Consider the following 19,306-nt stretch of genomic DNA (forward strand, 5'->3'; position numbering starts at 1 on the left):
ATTGGAAGCTATCTTGGGAGTCCTCAACATTGACGTTGAAACTCACGTAATCACCTGGCATCAGGCCACATACAGGCAAGGAAATCTCTAACTGATTCTCACTTACAATCCTCCCTAAGCTGCTGAATTAGTTATTCTCCATGCTGAACAGTACTTGGAAGAGTAACTAGGGTGCAAAGGACACAGAATCTACTCTGGGTTGGGGTCTTTAATGTTCACCATTAAGAATGGCTCAGTAGCTCCATTACTAACTGTGCCAACTGAGTCCTGAGGATTTAACTGCCCGACAGGGCTTTTGGCAGGTGGTGAGGGAAAGGGGGAAAACCTACTAGACCTGGACCTTATCAATCTACTTGCCACAAATACATCTGTCCATGACAGTATAGTTAGAAGTGATCTCCACAGATGAAATCCAGAGTGGACACTGAGCACACCCTCCATTGCATTGTGTGAGATTACTACTGTGCTGAACAAGGTAGATTCAGAACAGATCTAGCAGCTCATATCTTGGCATCCATGAATGCTATGGACCAGCAATAGCAGCAGAATAGTATTCAACTACAATCTGTAACTCATGGCCCAGCATATCCCTCTCTCTACCAATATCTTAAGCCAAAGAATCAACCTTGTTTCAATGAAGGTTGCAGGAGGTCATCCCAAGTACACCTGACACACCTAAAAATGAGCTGTCAACCTGGAAACAGCCCTTAGCTCGAGGTGCCAGATGGATGATTTTGGCCTCCTCCCAAGGTTCCCAGCATCACCAATGTGTCTTCAGTCAATTTGATTCACTCCACATATCAAGAAATGGCTATAGGCACTGGATACTGCTATGGATTCTGACAAAGTTTTGGCAATAGTACTGAAGACTTGTGCTCCAGAATCAGCTGCACTCCCAGCAAAGTTACAACATTCATGTCTACCCAACAATGTGGAAAATTGCTCTTTTATGTTCTGTCCACAAAAAGCAGGACAAATTCAACATTGTCATTTATCACCACCTCAGCCTCCTCTCAATCACCAAAGTGGTGGAATATGTTGTCGACAGGGCTATAGGGTGGCACGGTGGCACAATGGTTAGCACTGCTGTCTCACAGCGCCAAAAACCCGGGTTCAATTCCCAGCTTGGGTTACTGTCTATGTGGAGTTTGCATGTTCTTCCCGTGTCTGCTTGGGTTTCCTCCAAGTGCTTCGGTTTCCTCCCACAGTCCGAAAAATGTGCTGCTGAGATGCATCGGCCATGCTAAATTCTCTCTCAGCGTACCCAAACAGGCGCCAGAGTATGGCGACTAGGGGATTTGTACAGTAACTTCATTGCAGTGTTAATGTAAGCCTACTTGTGACACTGATAAATAAAAACTTTTTAAAAAACTTACCAAGAAGCACTTACACAGCAATAACCTGCTAACTAATGCTCAGTTTGGGTTGCACTAGAGTTACTCCGCTCCTGACCTCATTACTTGGTTTGAATACGGATAAAACTGCACTGGCAACATTTGACCATATATGGCATCAAGAAGCCTTAGCAAATTTGAAGTTGCTGGAAGCCAATCATCTTAGTCCCAAGACATTGCTGCAGGAGTTCCTTCAGGTGGTGTCTGAGGCCCAACCATCTTCAGCTGCTTCATCAATGATCTTCCCTCCATTAAAAGGTCAGAAGTGGGGAAGTTGGCTGATGATTGTAAAATACTCAGGACCATTTGCAAATCCTCAGATTCTGAAGCAGTCTGTTCTCACGTGCAGCAAGACTTAGACTTGGGCTGACAGATGGCAAGTGACATTCATGCCACACAAGTGCAGGGCCATCTCCAACAAGAGAGAATCTAACCATCTCACCTTGATATCAACAGCATGGCCATTGCTAAATTCCCCCAGCATCATCCTGAGGGTTATCATTGACCAGAAACTGAACTAGACAGCCATATAAATACTACAGCTACAAAAACAAGTCAGAGGCTGGGAATTCTGCAGGGAGTTACCCACCTCCTGACTCCCCAAACTCTGCCCACCATTTACAAGCTACAAGTCAGGAGTGTGATGGAATACTCTCCACTTTAATGAATGCTGGGCCCAACAATATTCGTGAAGCTCAACACAGTCTAGCACAAGGCAGGTCACTTAATCGGTGCCCCAGTCACCACCTTAAACATTCACTCCCTCCACCACTGACAAAAAGTTGCAGCACTACGTACTTTATACAAGATGCATTGCAGCCATTCACCAAGGCTCCTTCAACAGCACCTTTGAAACGTGCGGACCCTGTCACCTAGAAAGGTACGGGCAGGAGGTCCATGGGAACAGCACCACCTGCATGTTTTGCTCAAACCACACACTATCTTACTTGGAACTACACCATTTTCCGTTCACTGTCACTAGATCACAATCCTGGAACTCCATTTTTAACAGCACTGTGTACCTACACAACATGGACTGCATGGTTTGAGAAGGCTGCTCGACACTATCTTCTCAAGAATAATTAGAGATAGCAATGAATGTTGACTTGCTAGTGACGCGCCCATTGCATAGAAAAAAATCTGCAGACCCTTCTATCCAGCCACACATTTTATCAAAATATAATTAGAAAGGACATGTCAAATTAAATAACTGTGGTGATATTATTTAGTTATAGAACGATTATATTAAGGACGGCCTTTCAGTCCATCCTGCCTCTGCCAGTTTTTCCAGTCAGGTAGTTAATATTTGAAACATGATCTGTTAGCACTATAAATGAGATTTTGAATTACAGACCATATTAGTGTTATTCTTTAATAATCAAACATTAGCAGAATTTGTAGCAAGTACGCAGCCTGTTGTGCAACTGAGATATTGGAAATTTAAAATCTTTCAGTCTCCCAAACTCAAGACCCAATAGTCCACTATCATGGGATACTCGAACTAGATCCCAGATAATCAAAGTCAATTGCAGAGAGCTTCGGGCCAAGGCATATGATGCAATATCGATTACCACAGTGACAATGAGCTGCTCAAAGCTCCCACTTCGATCAATCCTCCGAGTACAGGAATGACTTACCCGCGATTTTTCTTCTAGTCTTGTCATCATTACTATAGTGACAGTCCTTTGCTCCCATACCATTCGCCAAAAATCACTGAGTGTTTCCGGAAGTGGGCCCTGGGTAGCAATGTAGGCATTCTGTTTCCTGTATCCATCTATGTAATTGGCATTCAGGTAGTCGCTGCCTGGTACCCCTGTATGAGCACAAAACACTTGATTAAATAGTTTTGAGACACGTAGCAAAACATTTTAGTGCGGAAAAAAGGGCAAATCTTTTCCAATGCAAGAGTTGTGTGTCATGTGAAATCATTGCAATGTATTTGCAAATAATACAATGCATATTGATTCATTTTTTTCCTATTTTCTGCACTTTGTTCTGAAAAACAATGACTCACCGTGACAGTTTCTTCATGTGTCAGTAATTACTAATAATTACTCTTATCATGTTTCAATCTCAGTAATGTGTTGACAGGCTTTTCAGCTGCTGGATTATCACAGTTAAATTTAATACTGTCCTCACCAAAACATAAGCCCTTTCCAGTAATGGCCAATATCAAATAGGATCTAGGAGCAAAACTTTTCCTCATTCTTATCCCAGTTCCGCTAAGGTGCTGTTCTATTATCCCCCAAATGCGAGCAGCAAACTTAGCATAAACCAAAAAACAAACCTGAGACTTCACTATTTGCCTGGTCTGTACCACAACACAATATGCCATTGCATGCACTCATTGTGCTTTTGGAGGAACATTTTCATGCCACTAACGGCAATATAATTTCTGTTAACCGTTCGATCCGTAAATTGTAATTTACTGACTGTTTAATTTTAGATAGCTTGCATATCAGAACCTTAAAGTTTGATCGGTAAAGCAAATTCAGAGAATGCAGACATTCTGGTTGCTGTATTTTCTAATCTTGCAGCGTTTTGTATACATTTTAAGTGCCTTGTTTCTTTAATGTTGAGGTAGAGATTTGAGTACAAGATAAAATATGCTAGAGAATAATGACTTATTGAAAATGGAGAAATATAATAGAGAAAAAGTGCACGATTGACAAATCACTTGTGTTACCTTATTGGTGGATGTTCAATATTATAGGTGTCAGTATGTGCTGCTTTATTAGGACTGATTGGAGTCAAAGGAAGATGGTTGTGGTTGTTGGATGCCAATCATGTAAATCTCAGAATATCACTGCAGGAGTCCCTCAGAGTAATGTCCTAGGCCCAATCACCTTCAGCTGCTTCATCAATGACCTTCACTCCATCATAAGAGGGGACGTTCACTAGGGTCTTAGTTATGAGGAGAGATTGGGTAAACTGAGCTTGTTCTCCCTGGAAAGACGGAGAATGAGGGGAGACCTAATAGAGTTGTACAAAATTATGAAGGGTATAGATAGGGTGAACAGTGGGAAGCTTTTTCCCAGGTCGGAGGTGACGATCACGAGGGGTCACGGGCTCAAGGCGAGAGGGGCGAGGTATAACTCAGATATCAGAAGGACGTTTTTTTACACAGAGAGTGGTGGGGGCCTGGAATGCGCTGCCAAGTAGGGTGGTGGAGGCAGACACGCTGGCATTGTTTAAGACTTACCTGGATAGTCACATGAGCATTCTGGGAATGGAGGGATACAAACGAATGGTCTAGTTAGACCAATGAGCGGCACAGGCTTGGAGGGCCGAAGGGCCTGTTTCCTGTGCTGTACTGTACTGTTCTTTGATTGCTCATTATTGAGTACCATTTGCAACCTCTCAGATACTGAAGCAGTCCATGTCCATATGTAGCAAAACCTTGAAACAGTCCAGATTGGGCTGACAAGTGGCATATATCATTTGTGTCACACAAGTACTAGGCAATGACCATTCTGGCAAGAGAGAGAGAATCAAACCATCTCCTCTTGGCATTCAATGACATGACCATCATGGAAGCTCCCACCATCAATCTGGGGTTACCACTGACCACAAACTGAACTGGGCCAGCCATATAAATACTGTGGCTACAAGAGCAAGTTAAGGCTGGGATTTCTGAAGAGAGCATCTCATCTCCTGACTCCCGAAGCCTGTCCACGATCTACAAGGCACAGGTTAGGAGTGTGATGGAATACTCCCCACTTGTCTGGATGAGTGCACCTCCAACAACAGTCAAGAAGCTTGTGCCATCCAACACAAAGCAGCCTGCTGGATCAGCACCCCATCCACCAATTTCGACATTCACATTGGAAAGATTGCTTTCTGAAATAGATTGGAAGTGTGGCCAGTCAGGTTATGTTGAAACCTTAACACTTGGAGATTTGGAACACAGCCCAATCACAAGCAGGTGGCAAAATGTGTTCTGAACCCACTAAGTTAATTCTGGCAGTACAGGTGAAGACCTAATATGTTATATGCACTGTAGAACTAAGTAGTTGAAATGATGATTTGCATAAGCAAAGCACGAGCAATGGGACATATATGGTGCAGTTTGTCATTTGAGTAAACTTAAATGTTGGAACTTTTTGTAATGCAGTGTATTAACAAATAAAGTTCAGCAATGTTCCTATTGACACAATATTGACTATTGAACATAGGAACAAGATGGGCCATTAGTCCTTGAACTTGTACCTTCATTCAGTGCGGCTCTATTTTTTCGACCATGTCCCATAGTCCAAGACTCCCCAACCAGCAGAAATAGTTTATCTCTACCTACCTTATCTATTTCCTGTTAATATCTTGGGAACTTTAATCAAATCACCCCCTGACCTTCTAAATTCCAAGAAATATAACTCTAGCTTATGTAATTTTCCCTTGTAATTTAAGCAATGGAGTCATAGCCTGTAAATCTACACTGCAGTCCCTCTATACATCCATCTTACGAAGTGGTGCACAAAACTCCAGATGTGGCCTCATCAGGATCTTATTATGGCTGAAGCATAGCATATTTGATTATACTAGAAAGGGTGCAGAGGAGATTCACCAGGATGTTGGCTGGGCTGGAGCATTTCAGCTATGAAGAGAGGCTGGTTTGGCTGAGGTTGTTCTCCTTAAAGCAGACAAGGCTGAGGGGGGACCTGATTGAGATGTACAAAATTATGAAGGATATAGATGGGATAGATAGGAAGAAACTTTTTCCTTTAGTTGAGCAGTCAATAACTAGAAGATATAAATTTAAGGTAATGGGCATGAGATTTAAAGAGGATTTGAGGAAAAACAATTTCATCCAGTGCGGTGGGAATCTGGAACTCATTGCCCAAAAGATGCGGGAACCCTCACAGCATTTAAGGAGCATCTAGGTGAGCACTTGAAATGCCATAGCGTGCGAGGCCGAAGACCAATTGTTGGAAAATGGAATTAGAATAGATAAGTGCTTGATAGCCAGCACAGACATGATGGGCCGAGGGGCCTCCTTCTGTGCTGTAAAACTCTAGACTTTCCTACCTTTCTTATTTCTTATGTTTGTTCAGGGTGTTTTAATGAATAATGTACCTGGACACCCAAATTGTCCTTCACCTACAGAATCACCCACATAAATAGTTCAAATATCTTACAGCAAACAATTCCAAAAAAGGTGTAAGCACAATAATTTAGAGATCTGCAGCTATACTTGCCATCGACAGAGGTGAGGATAACTCTTGAATGGTCATAGGCAATAACATTAGCATAGCGGTTTTTCGGTTTGTTCACTTCCATGTTGGAGTTCTCCCATGTGAACTGCTGACCAGGATCAATTGACTAAAATGAACAAAGGAGAGGATAAAATTAAAGGAAAGGTTACACAGAGACTAAAGACTACAATTCTGAAGCGTACAGATATTGGCAAACTGCAAACAAAAATAGAATGAGCCTTGTGCTGAGTTCCATGGGGTTTTCCCTACCTACCATAGCACAAATATAAATCAACTCCTTCCACTTAAATAAAAACAGAAAATGCTGGAAATACTCAGCAGGTTATGCAGCATTTGTGGGGAGAGAGAAAAACACAGCTGACAGCTTCAGGTCAATCTGAACATGCTGAAAAACATCGACCTGTAACGTGAACTCTGCACTTTCAACATTTTCTGTTTGCATTTGATATTTCTAGCATCTGCAGTATTCTGTTTCTGTATTTTCTGTTTTCATTGCAGACTTCAAACATTTGCATGTTTTTTCCTTTTTATTTGATCACTCATATGCGGACACTTTCCCTGGTTATTTCGTAGCCACAATAGAAATTCAACGCCATGTTAACAAACTGAAATAAGTTAACTTTAAACCCCCAACCGGGCATTGACTCATGCACAAAGAAGCCAAAACACCTATCGCAACAGTAACAAAATTTAAATTATATAAACAGTGTAATCTGTCTAAATTTAGCGACATTTAGATTGAAATATTGGCTGCTACCTTAAAAAACTGACTGACTGATGGCATGCCTAAATGGAACATTTTCACATTTTGATTAGGTAAACAGCCAAGTCAAGTCGGGGCCAAATACAGACTATATAACTCATTTTAATCTGCTACAAACGCGAAAAAGCACACCATAATGTACAACTACAGTGCGTATGCCAAGGGCAGAATTTCAAGCAGAGTCATTTGATAGGCCACTCATTAATCTTCCAGCATGATTCTTCATATTGTGATGATACAAGTCTGTGCCTGTAATTATTTATATTATGCATTGTTGGGTTTTTGACTTGACATTTTTGGTAGATAGGCCATCGCTCGCTATGAAGCAGAATGTCACTTACACCCACCCAACTGTTAATTTTAGACAGTCGAGTATCCTTTATCTTAAAACCTTGGGGCTGATTGTGCTTTTGTATTCAGATATTTCCAGTTTTCAGATTTACCGTATACAAGGTAGGCCTATGTCCAGCTACAAGTCTACAAACACTTGGTTGTTTCCCCATTTGCCAACGTTCACATTATCACTTAACTTAACATTTATATTACAATACTTTATTAATTTACAAATTAACTGCACAGCCATTCGAAAAGAGTCATGGATGTATTCGGTTTTCAGATGTACAGACAAAGGCTTATCGACCTGTACCAACTGGATGCTAATTGTACATTAATGATATTGTAACTGAAAACTCTCATCACTATATATCACTATATGTGGGCGGCACGGTAGCAGTGGTTAGCACTGCTGCTTCACAGCTCCAGGGACCTGGGTTCGATTCCTGGCTTGGGTCACTGTCTGTGTGGAGTTTGCACATTCTCCTCGTGTCTGCGTGGGTTTCCTCCGGGTGCTCCGGTTTCCTCCCACAGTCCAAAGATGTGCGGGTTAGGTTGATTGGCCAGGTTAAAAATTGCCCCTTAGAGTCCTGAGATGTGTAGGTTAGAGGGATTAGTGGGTAAATATGTGGGGGTAGGGCCTGGGTGGGATTGTGGTCGGTGCAGACTCAATGGGCCGAATGGCCTCCTTCTGCACTGTGGGGATTCTATGATTTCTATGGAGTTTGCGCGTTCATCCCACATCTGCGTGGGTTCCCTCCGGGTGTTCCAGTTTCGTCTCACACTCCAAAGATGTGCAAGTTAGGTGGATTGGCCGTGCTAAATTGCCCCTTAGTGTCAGGGGGACTAGCAGGGTAAATGCGTGGGGTTACGGGGATAGGGCCTGGGTGGGACTGTCGTCGGTGCAGGCTCGATTGGTTGAATGGCTTCCTTCTGCACTATAAGTATTCTATAATTCTATATTCCCGCTTGTTATATATGTACTTTTATGATCTTGTCATTTGAAATAATATTGAAATTTGTCGTGCCAAAATAAATACTTTGCTAGCTTGTGCCTTAAACCGTAAACTGTCAAGCAGATTCGTTAAACTGTACATGGACATGTAAACTTGGACAAGCAAACTTTGGCAATGACAAACTGTACATAGATGCAAACCTTCCCTGAAAAGATACAAAATAACAATCATGTATGCTGCAGCACCAAACCTCAACATGAACTGCACCTGGTTCTTGAAGATTTAATCTAAACTGAGTGCTTGCTGCTTACTATTCCAAGTCTCAACAGATCAGTCACACTGTGGCGAGACTTGTATGGAATGCTAGTGACTGGCTACAAAAGGTGGCCCGGTATGATGTGCTGTGTAGGAGCAGGACCAATTATAGCTAAAAATGAGGTGTCAACCTGGTGAAGCTACCACACAGGACTACGTGCGCGACAAACAGTGGGAGCAACACGTGATAGACAGCGTTAAGCAATCCCACCAGTAACGCATCATATCTAAGCTCCTCAGTTCTTCCACACCAGGACGTGATGGTGGTGGACAATTAAACAACTGACTGGAGGAGGATCCTCAAATATCCCCATCCTCAATGATGGGGGAACTCAACGCATTGGTGCAACAGACAAGGCTGAAGAACCTTCAGTCAGTAATGCAGAGTGGCTGAACCATCTCAGCTTCCTCCTGAGATCCCAAGCATTACAAATGTCAGCATCACGTGCTATAAAGAAACACTGGATATGGCAAAGGCTGACAACATTCTGGCAATCGTATTGACTTATGCTTAGGGTGGCAAGGTGGCACAGTGGCAAGCACTGCTACCTCACAACACCAGGGACCCGGGTTAGGTCACTGTCTGTGTGGAGTTTCACATTCTCCCTGTGCAGACGTGGGTTTCCTCCGGGTGTTCTGGTTTCCTCCCACAGTCCAAAGACATGCTGGTTAGGTGCATTGGCCATGCTAAATTTTCCCTCAGTGTAGCTGAACAGACGCCGGAGTGAGGCGACTAGGGGATTTTCAGTGACTTCATTGCGGTGTTAATGTAAGCCTAATTGCTGCAGCAGTTCCTCAGGGTATTGTTCTAGGCCCAAACATCTTCAGCTGTTTCAAAGATCTTCCCTCCATATAAGGTCAGAAGTGGGGATGTTCACTGATGATTGCAGCATTCAGCACCATTTGCAGGGATTGAAGCAACCCATGTCCACATGCAACAAGAGCTTGACAACATTGTGACTAATAAATAAAAAATAATAAAAATTCAAACCAGTTGCTAGCCTTGCTGTTCTAATACAGTTGCAGCACTGGTAGCTTCACAGCATTATGGAAAATTGCCCAGGTATGTCCTGTCTACCAAAAGGACACATCTAATTTGACCAATCAGTCACCTCTCAATCAAAGTGATGGAAGGTGCCATTGACAGTGCTATCGAATAGCACTTACACAGTAATAACTTGCTCAGCGATGCTCAGTTTGGGTTCCACCAGAGTCACTCAACACCTGACCTCAGTACACCCTTGGTCCAAACATGGACAAAAAAGCTGAACGCTAGAGGGGAGGTGGCTGCCTTTGACATCAAGCCAGCACTTGGCTGAGTGCGACATCAAGGAACTATAGCAGTTTAGAAACATTCGTCACACAAAAGAAGATGGTTTTAGTTGTTGTAGGCCAATCATCTCAGCCCCAGGACATTGCTGCAGGAGTTCCTCAGGGTATTGTTCTAGGCCCAAATATCTTCAGCTGTTTCAAAGATCTTCCCTCCATATAAGGTCAGAAGTGGGGATGTTCACTGATGATTGCAGCATTCAGCACCATTTGCAGGGATTGAAGCAATCCACATCCATATGTAACAAGAGCTGGACAACATTCAGGCTTGGGCTGATTAAGTGGCAAGTAATATTTGTGTCACACAAGTGCCAAGCAATGACCATCTCCAACAAGAGAGGATCTAACCATCTCCCCTTGATATTAATGACATCATCATTATTGGTTTCGCACGATGAACACCCTGGTGGTTATTGTTGACCAGAAACTGAATTGGACCAGCTACAGAAGGACTGTCGCTACAAGAGCATATCAGAGACTGGGAATTATGATGACTAACTCACGTCCTGACTTCCCAAAACTTGTCCAACTTCTACAATGCACAAGTCAGGAGTATGATGGAAAGTCTCCACTTGCCTAGATGAGTGCAGCTCCAACAACACTCAAAAAACTTGATAACATAGAACATTACAGCGCAGTACAGGCCCTTCGGCCCTCGATGTTGCGCCGACCAGTGAAACCAATCTAAAGCCCATCTAACCTACACTATTCCAATATCATCCATATGTTTATCCAATGATCATTTAAATGCCCTTAATGTTGGCGAGTCCACTAACATCCGTGAGGAAAGCACACCATTTGATTGGTAGCCGATTCATCACTTTAAGGGCTCACTTCCCCAACACCAACGCACAATGGTAACATTGTATACAATATGCAAAATTCACTGTAACAACTCACCAAGGCTTCTTCAGCAGCACCTCTCAAATGCATGATATCTATCATTTAGAATAACTAGGGCAGCAGACTCATGGGGATACCACCAATTGCAGGTTCCCCTCCAAGCCACACAACGTATACAATATCAATTTTTCTTCGACTGTTGCTGGGTCAACATCCTGGAACTCCATTCCTAACTGCACTGTAGGCGTACCTACACCAGATGCGCCAGTTCAAAAGAGGTGGCAACTCACCACCTTCTCAAGGGCAATCAGGGATGGGTAACAAATTCTAGACTTGCCTGTGATCCTCACATCACACAAAAGGATTTTTAAAAAATCTGATGCTAGTCTGGAAATTCCACAAAAATAATTTATCTCTGCCATTCAAAGCACAGTTCATAGCACTCTCATATTTGAGTCAAAAAGTTTAGTTCAATTACCATTCCAGGACATGGAACACAAAAATCAAGGCAAGTGCTCCAGTGCAATACTGAGGGAATGCTGACTTTTGTCTAAACCAAGATATTAAAGCAGCTTAAAGCCAATTTAAAGTGTTGTCATTATTGTAACTTGGGAAACACGACAGCCAATTTCTACACAGCAAGTTCCCAAGACCTTAAACCAAGGTCCCCGTCTGCTTTCTCAGGTGATGTAAAAGCGTCTATCGGACTGATAGGGGAGTTATTGCCCATGCCCTGACCAATATTTATCCCTCAATCAATATCAAGAGAACAGATTAGCCAGTCATTATCACATCGCTGTTTATGGCAACTTGCTGTGTAGAAATTAGCTGTCGTGTTTCCCAAGGGCGGCACGGTAGCACAGTGGTTAGCACTGCTGCTTCACAGCTCCAGGGTCCCGGGTTCGATTCCCAGCTCGGGTCACTGTCTGTGTGGAGTTTGCACATTCTCCTCGTGTCTGCGTGGGTTTGCTCCGGTTTCCTCCCACAGTCCAAAGATGTGCGGGTTAGGTTGATTGGCCAGGTTAAAAAAAAAAAATTGCCCCTTCGAGTCCTGGGATGTGTAGGTTAGAGGGATTAGCGGGTTTCCACAGGGAAAGGAGACAGAAGGTCAATTAAACACCAGCACATTCCTATGAATCTCCAAGTGACTAGTTTTACAGTTTGGTGATCAAAAATCTAACTCAGCCTATGTGGGGGTAGGGCCTGGGTGGGATTGTGGTCGGTGCAGACTCGATGGGCCGAATGGCCTCCTTCTGCACTGTAGGGTTTCTATGATTCTATGAAGTTACAACAATGACAGCACTTCAAAAATGTTAAATTGGCTTTAAACTGCTTTGAGACATTCTATATCATGACAAATTCAATATAAATCCAAGTCTTCCATTTCTTTCTTTCCCAAAATAGGAATTAGAGAAGTTGGAATAAAGCCAAGCAAAAAACATAATACACAGGCAAAATACTGCAGATGTTGGAAATCAGAAATAGAAACAGAAAATGCTGGAAACACTCAACAGATCTGGCAGCAAACTCGGATAGAGAAACAGAATTAAAATTTCAGGTTTCTCTCAAACAAAAATGTTCTTAGATTTTAAAAATGCAATGCCTATAATCAGTGTAAATTTCTAAGTACCTTGGGGCACTTTAATTAGAGTAGAAGATGGCTCATGTAGGTTATAAACATGGCTTAAATCCAAACAAAGTTGAGCTAAATGCCCCATTTCTACATTGTTGGTTTTGCAGCGTTTTCTGGCATTTTAAATGTCTTCAATCTGTGATTTGTTTAAATTCAGTGGGAAATTAGAATAAGGATTGCATTCTAAGTGGCTATTTAAGCCAAGTCAATCATAATGTACAAGTGGAATTTGCTAAACATGTGAGAAGAAAAAAACATTTTTAAACTATTAGATTACAGCAGCGGCGTGTGCAAGATCAATGGCCCAAATGATTTGTTTCATTGCTGAAATTTTTATAACTCTTGTTTTTTTCCAGGATCTCGTCGGCAACAGCTCCATTTTCTCAGCCATCCTAAAATGATTTAGAATAGGTGGCTGCAGGCAAGTCCGTGCCTACAATCTGCTCCAAAAGCTGCTGATCTCACTTTTCTAACCACATGGGGAAACCAAATGAAGCTCAGTTAGTTTCCACAGGGAAAGGAGACAGAAGGTCAATTAAACACCAGCACATTCCTATGAATCTCCAAGTGACTAGTTTTACAGTTTGGTGATCAAAAATCTAACTCAGCCTCAAATATATTCAAAGACCAAGCCTCCACAGCTCTCGGTGGAAGAGAATTCCAGAGTAATGAGTCTCAGAGAAAAATTCTTAAATAGGGGGAGATTTGACAGAGGTGTATAAGATTTTGATGGGTATAGAGAGAGTGAATGCAAGCAGGCTTTTTCCGCTGAGGCTCGGGGAGAAAAAAACCAGAGGGCATGGGTTAAGGGTGAAAGGAGAAAAGTTTAAAGGGAATATTAGGGGGGGCTTCTTCACGCAGAGAGTGGTGGGAGTGTGGAATGAGCTGCCGGATAAAGTGGTAAATGCGGGGTCACCTTTAACATTTAAGAAAAACTTGGACGGGTTCATGAATGAGAGGGGTGTGGAGGGATATGGTCCAAGTACAGGTCAGTGGGACTAGGCAAAAAATGGTTCGGCACAGACAAGAAGGGCCAAAAGGCCTGTTTCTGAGCTGTAATTTTCTATGGTTCTAGGGGTGACTCAATTTTAAACTGTGCCCCCTGTTCTTGATTCCTCCATGAGGAGAAACAAACTCTCAGTGCCTATCCTATTAAGCCCCTTCAAAATCTTACATGTTTCAATAGGATCATCTTTCATTCTTCTGGTGAGTATAAGCCTAACCTGCACAACCTTTCCTCATAAGGCAATTCCTTCATCCCAGGAACCAGCTTAGGGAACCTGTTCAGAATTGGTTCCATTGCAAGTACATCCCTCTTTAAATAAGGAGACTAAAACTGTACACAGTACTCCAGATGCATTCTCACCAATGCCCTGTAGCAAGACTGCCCTACTTTTATATTCCATTCCCTTTGCAATAAAGGCTGATGTTCCATCTGTCTTCCTAATTAGATTAGCACTGCTACTTCATAATGTCAGGAACCGGGTTCAATTTTGGCCTTGGGTGTAATTTGTGTGGAGTATGCAAGTTCTCTGTGTGTGTGCGTATGTGTTTCCTCTGGGTGCTCTCGTTTCCTCCCACAGTTCAAAGATGTGAAGCTTAGGTGGATTAGCCATTGGTAAATGCACGGGGTTACAGAGATAGGTCAGGGGAAGAGCCAAGGATGGGATGCTCTTTTGAAGAATTGGTGCAGATTCAATAGGCCAAATGGCCTTTTCTGCACTAGGGGTTCTATGGTAATTACTTGCAGTGATTTATATACAAGGTAACCCAGATGGCTCTGTACTGTAGCATTCTACAATTGTGCTCCATTTCATCAATATTCTGTTTTTCTATTCTTTCAGCCAAAGTAGATAACTTCAGACTTTCCCACATTACATTCCATCTGTCATTTTTTGTCCACTCATTTAACCTATCAATATCCCTTTTCAGATTCTTTGTTTCCTCTTCACAACTTAGTTTCCTATCTTATCAGCAGCAAATATGAATGCAATACAATCTGTACCTTCATCAAACTCATGAATACAGAATCGAAACTGATACAGCACCAAAACTGATCCCTATGGTACTCCACTAGTTGCAGTTTACCAACCTCAAAATAACCCTTTATTCTGACTCCTGGATGAGTTCCTCCCCCCCTCCATGGTGTGCTTCACGACAGTGGGAGGCGGTGCACCGCTCAATGGTGGCGGGATCTTATGGTCAACGGGGTTTCCCATGCAGCACACCCTTCACTGCTGGGGAACCTGCAGCAGTATGTGCCGTTGGCGGGACTGCAAGATCCCACCAGCGTAAACGGCAGCAGGATTTCCTGCTCTGCATGTTTCCTGTTAGTTAGCCGATTATCTATCCATGCTATATTTCACCCCCAACACAACACTTATCGCCCTCTGTACACTGCAATTTTGCACGCCACTGTCATCCCTCCATTCATTCAATGTATTTGTTGACAACATGATCCTCAGCAAGTCTAATGTATACATTGTTACTGTCACATTTGGTTGCAGTAACTAACAGCTAAAAGAACATCAGTACCCTGAGGTCAAAACAAATCCATCACATTTTCTGTCATTTGTAGTCATTCTTGTAAGTTTTCTCTCACCAAGACAAAAATGAAAAAGAACCTGTTATAGAGACTTTATTATTATTTCTGCACTCTAGCAAAAAAAACTGTAAATTAATTAACCACTTAATTAAATTTAAAAACACACTTTTGATAATAAATCTGAAACTCGATTGTTTGTGTTTTCTCTCCACTATTTTAGAAGAAGTTTTAACCTGTTCAAGAGAAATAGGTTCACACCCGATCTAAAATAGCAGAGGAATTTCAAGCCAAGTAAAAGTTTATATTTCTTATTCAATTGTGTCATTTCAAAGTCCTAGTATATTTGCTCATAATCACTGAAAATAATTTCGCAAAATTCTTTTTCTAGAAATGTCAATGAACTTCAAGTTTTTGGTGAGAAGATTAAAAATAGGCAGTTTTAAGAGTAGATAAAGTCAACATTTGTTCAGACTCTTGTAGTAAAGCAATAAGTGATTAAATAGCAAACTATAAAATGAGGAGGATGGAGTGGAAATCTGCTTTTTATTATTTTTATTATGAATAAAGCTATGTATTCAGAAGCAGGATAAAGAATTCATTATATCATCATCCTGGAGCTAGTGAATTGAAAAATACTAAAATTAAAGTAAATGTGGTATTGTAAGGAACACACCTTAATGTCTGATTGATTCATAAACTTGTGTGGAAATTTACATCCTCTCAGGCATTCGAATAATACCTCCGTAATTTACAGCTGTTTTGTGCTCACTTTACGTGAAAATAAAGTGTATTATGTGGGTGATTATTGAGAAATTATTTTATTTAGCTGGTAACGCTGTCCACATATATCTGCTTGTTTGTTGAATTTCTTATACTGCTTCGGACACAGTAGGTACATAGACCTACATATTCCAATAATTACATCTCCATTGCAACACCACACAGTGTAGTCAGTTCATACTGACTTATCCTGCTGGGCCAGCGCACAGTAAAAGCATCACTGTAATGCCTATTGATGCATAAAAATAGTTTATTACAATTCAGTGCATCTGGAAAACCTTTAACAACTTGTTATATGGGATTCCAGGGCAAATATTCTCTGCCGTAAAACAGAGGTACACTGATAATCAGTAAAATGCCAAATAATCAAAACGTTTGAGAGTTTATTTAAAAAAATACTTATTATTCCTCTGCCTGATCGAGTGATATTTGCTGGACAATGTTCCACTTGACAATGAACTCAATCCATTGTTTTTATTTATTCAATTGCAGTGAATGCTGTAATGGCAGGGTGCAATGTGTTATATTTGTGGGGTATACATGAAATACTCAGTCTTTAAACTATTCTCATTGTTGTATTGGTGCTGTGAAAATGACAAGAATGACTACAAATGTGAAAATGTGATATTGAGTATAAAAATTGGCAGTTCATGCTGCAACTGTACAGAACCTTAGTCAGGCTTAATTTAGAATATTGTGTACAATTCTGGTCGCCACACTACCAGAAGGATGTGGATGTTTTGGAGAGGGTACAGAAGAGGTTTGCCAGGATGTTGCCTGGTCCCGGAGGGTATTAGTTATGAGGAGAGGTTGGATAAACTCAGTTTGTTGTCACTGGAATGACGGAGGTTGAGGGGCGGCTTGATAGAGGTTTACAAGGTCATGAGTAGCATGGACAGAGCGGAGTCAGATGCTCTTTCCTTGGGTAGAAAAGCCAAGTACTAGAGGACATAGGTTTAAGGTACATGGGGAAAAGTTTAGAGGAGATGCGTTAGGCAAGTTTTTTTTTTACACAGAGAGTGGTGAATAAAAAACTTTTTTACACAGAGAGTGGTGAATGTCTGGAACGTGCTGCCTGGGGAGGTGGTGAAAACAGGTACGATAGCAGCATTTAAGAGACATCGAGACGAGTACATGAATAGGACGGGAATGGATGGATACAGACTCTAAGTGCATACGGTTTTAGTTTAGGTAGGCATCATGATCCTCCCCTTGGAGGGCCGAAGGGCCTGTTCCTGTGCTGTATTGTTCTTTGTTCTAAATGACTGTATGATTATATGTTATACTGGAGGTGAAACCAAAGACAAATTTCTACTTTAACATGGACAATAGAGCTTTATTGTCTATTCTATGACATCAGGCTCTGTTATAATGGAAACCCTATGATTAGAGTCATAAAATCCCTAAAGTGCAGGAGGCCACCATTTGGCCCATTGAGTCTGCATCGACCACAATGCCGCCCTATTCCCATAACCCCACATAGTTACCCTGCTAATCCCCCTGACACTAGGGTCAATTTGGCATGGCCAATCAAATTAACTCGCACATCTTTGGACACATTCCAGCATTTTTCTTGATCTCTCAACTGCTCTTGTGCTGTCAGACTGCTTGCTTGACATCAAATCCTGGATAAATCACAATTTTTTCCAGCACTGCATCAGTAATACCAAAGGTATTTTCACTGGCTTTTGCCAATGATTGCATTCCCTTCCCCAAAAATTCTCAGACAGAATCAGAGCAGGATGTTCAACCTACAATCTCGAATGGAGCTTTAGACCTCCACAATATTGCCCACTTCTACAGCTTATTTACAGCCACTCTGCTGCTGAAACCCTCATACCTGCTTTTGTCACTATTGCAAGATCCTCCTTTCTACTTCCCCATTTTCATCTCTCAAACTCCTTTGCATGGTCACTTATGTCATCCTCAGTCTCTGTAAGCTTGACTGGCTCCACATTATCCCAATGAATTTAAAGTTCTCATCCTGGTTTATAAATTTCTTGAAGGCTTTTGCCCAACCTACTTCTAGGAGCTCCTCAAGCTCCAACCTCTTACCATAGGCCCCACTCCTATGAGTCTTCTGTCCTTACATCCCTCTGCCTCTTGCCTTTATATCATTTGTTCATGGACCAACCTTCAGTTTCATTGCTCCAGAGATCAAGACCAATCTCCCAAGGAATCTTTACCCCATCTATTTCTCTTTGTACCTTTAGAACTCTTCTCAAAATTTATCTCTTCAGACTTCCTGCCTGATCTCTTAATCTCTCTCTTACTGGCTTGTCACCCAATTCCACTGTGAAAATCTTTAGGATGTTTGCTATGTTAAAGGCATTTGCAGAATGACCACTTATATGGGCTTTCAGATTAAGTTGGCATCAATAAAAGCCCAGAACAGGCCAAAGAATGATCTGGTACGAGCAGGGAAAAATCGAGGGTGAAATTAACAATTTATTGGAAATAAATTGCAGATAAAAATACAATTTTTTTAAGAGAAGGAAAGGCAGAACATTACTCAAGAATTTGGAAATCTGGAATATCATTTAGTTGAAACTGTCATCAATATCCTACGTACGGCGAGAAGGGAAACTGCATTTGGGATCCATAGCTCAGTATAAGATATAATCACAGAATCTCTACAGAGCAGGAGGCTGCCATTAGCCCATGGAGTCTGCACTGACCATTTGAAAGAGCATCTTACCCTGCCTGCCACCACCCCCCCCCCTCGCAAACCCTGTCCCGGTGACCCCATGCATTTACCATTTCTAACCCACCTAACCTACATATTTTCGGACACTAAGGGGCAATTTAGCTTGACCAATCCACCTAACTTGCACATCTTTGGACCATGGGAGGAAACTGGAGAACCAGAGAAAACCCATGCAGACACAGGGAGAATGTGCAAACTCCACCCAGTCACCCAAGGCCAGAATCAGTCATAAAATGAGGAATGGAGTAGATTCACTGGAGTATGGTGCAGAGTTTTGGACTAGTTATTTAAGAAAGGATACAAATGCATTGGAAGTCATTCAGAGAAGGTTGACTTGACTGATATGTTGGATTTGGGTGCCATCTTATGAGGAAAGGTTATACAAGTTGGGCCTGCATCCATTGGAGTTTAGAAGAATGAAACATACAAGATCTGAGGGGACTTGACAAGGTGAATGCTGAAAGGACATTTCCCTTTGTGAGATTAGAACTAGGGGAC

General features: G+C 41.9%; 1 protein-coding gene across 2 annotated transcripts in view; it reads right to left on the minus strand.

Annotated features, from left to right (window-relative positions):
- The window catches only part of LOC144497459 (receptor-type tyrosine-protein phosphatase F-like), a 469,757-nt gene that overhangs the window by 55,822 nt on the left and 394,629 nt on the right, over positions 1 to 19,306 (minus strand). For both annotated transcript variants that reach the window (XM_078218748.1, XM_078218747.1), the window contains 2 exons: positions 6,587 to 6,710; positions 3,032 to 3,207 (listed from right to left, as the gene is read on the minus strand). In XM_078218748.1, the coding sequence (XP_078074874.1) occupies positions 3,032 to 3,207; positions 6,587 to 6,710 (300 nt within the window). The remainder of the gene's footprint in view (positions 1 to 3,031; positions 3,208 to 6,586; positions 6,711 to 19,306) is intronic.

The sequence above is a fragment of the Mustelus asterias genome, chromosome 8 (genome assembly GCF_964213995.1).
Source record: "Mustelus asterias chromosome 8, sMusAst1.hap1.1, whole genome shotgun sequence".
NCBI classification, from domain to species: domain Eukaryota; kingdom Metazoa; phylum Chordata; class Chondrichthyes; order Carcharhiniformes; family Triakidae; genus Mustelus; species Mustelus asterias.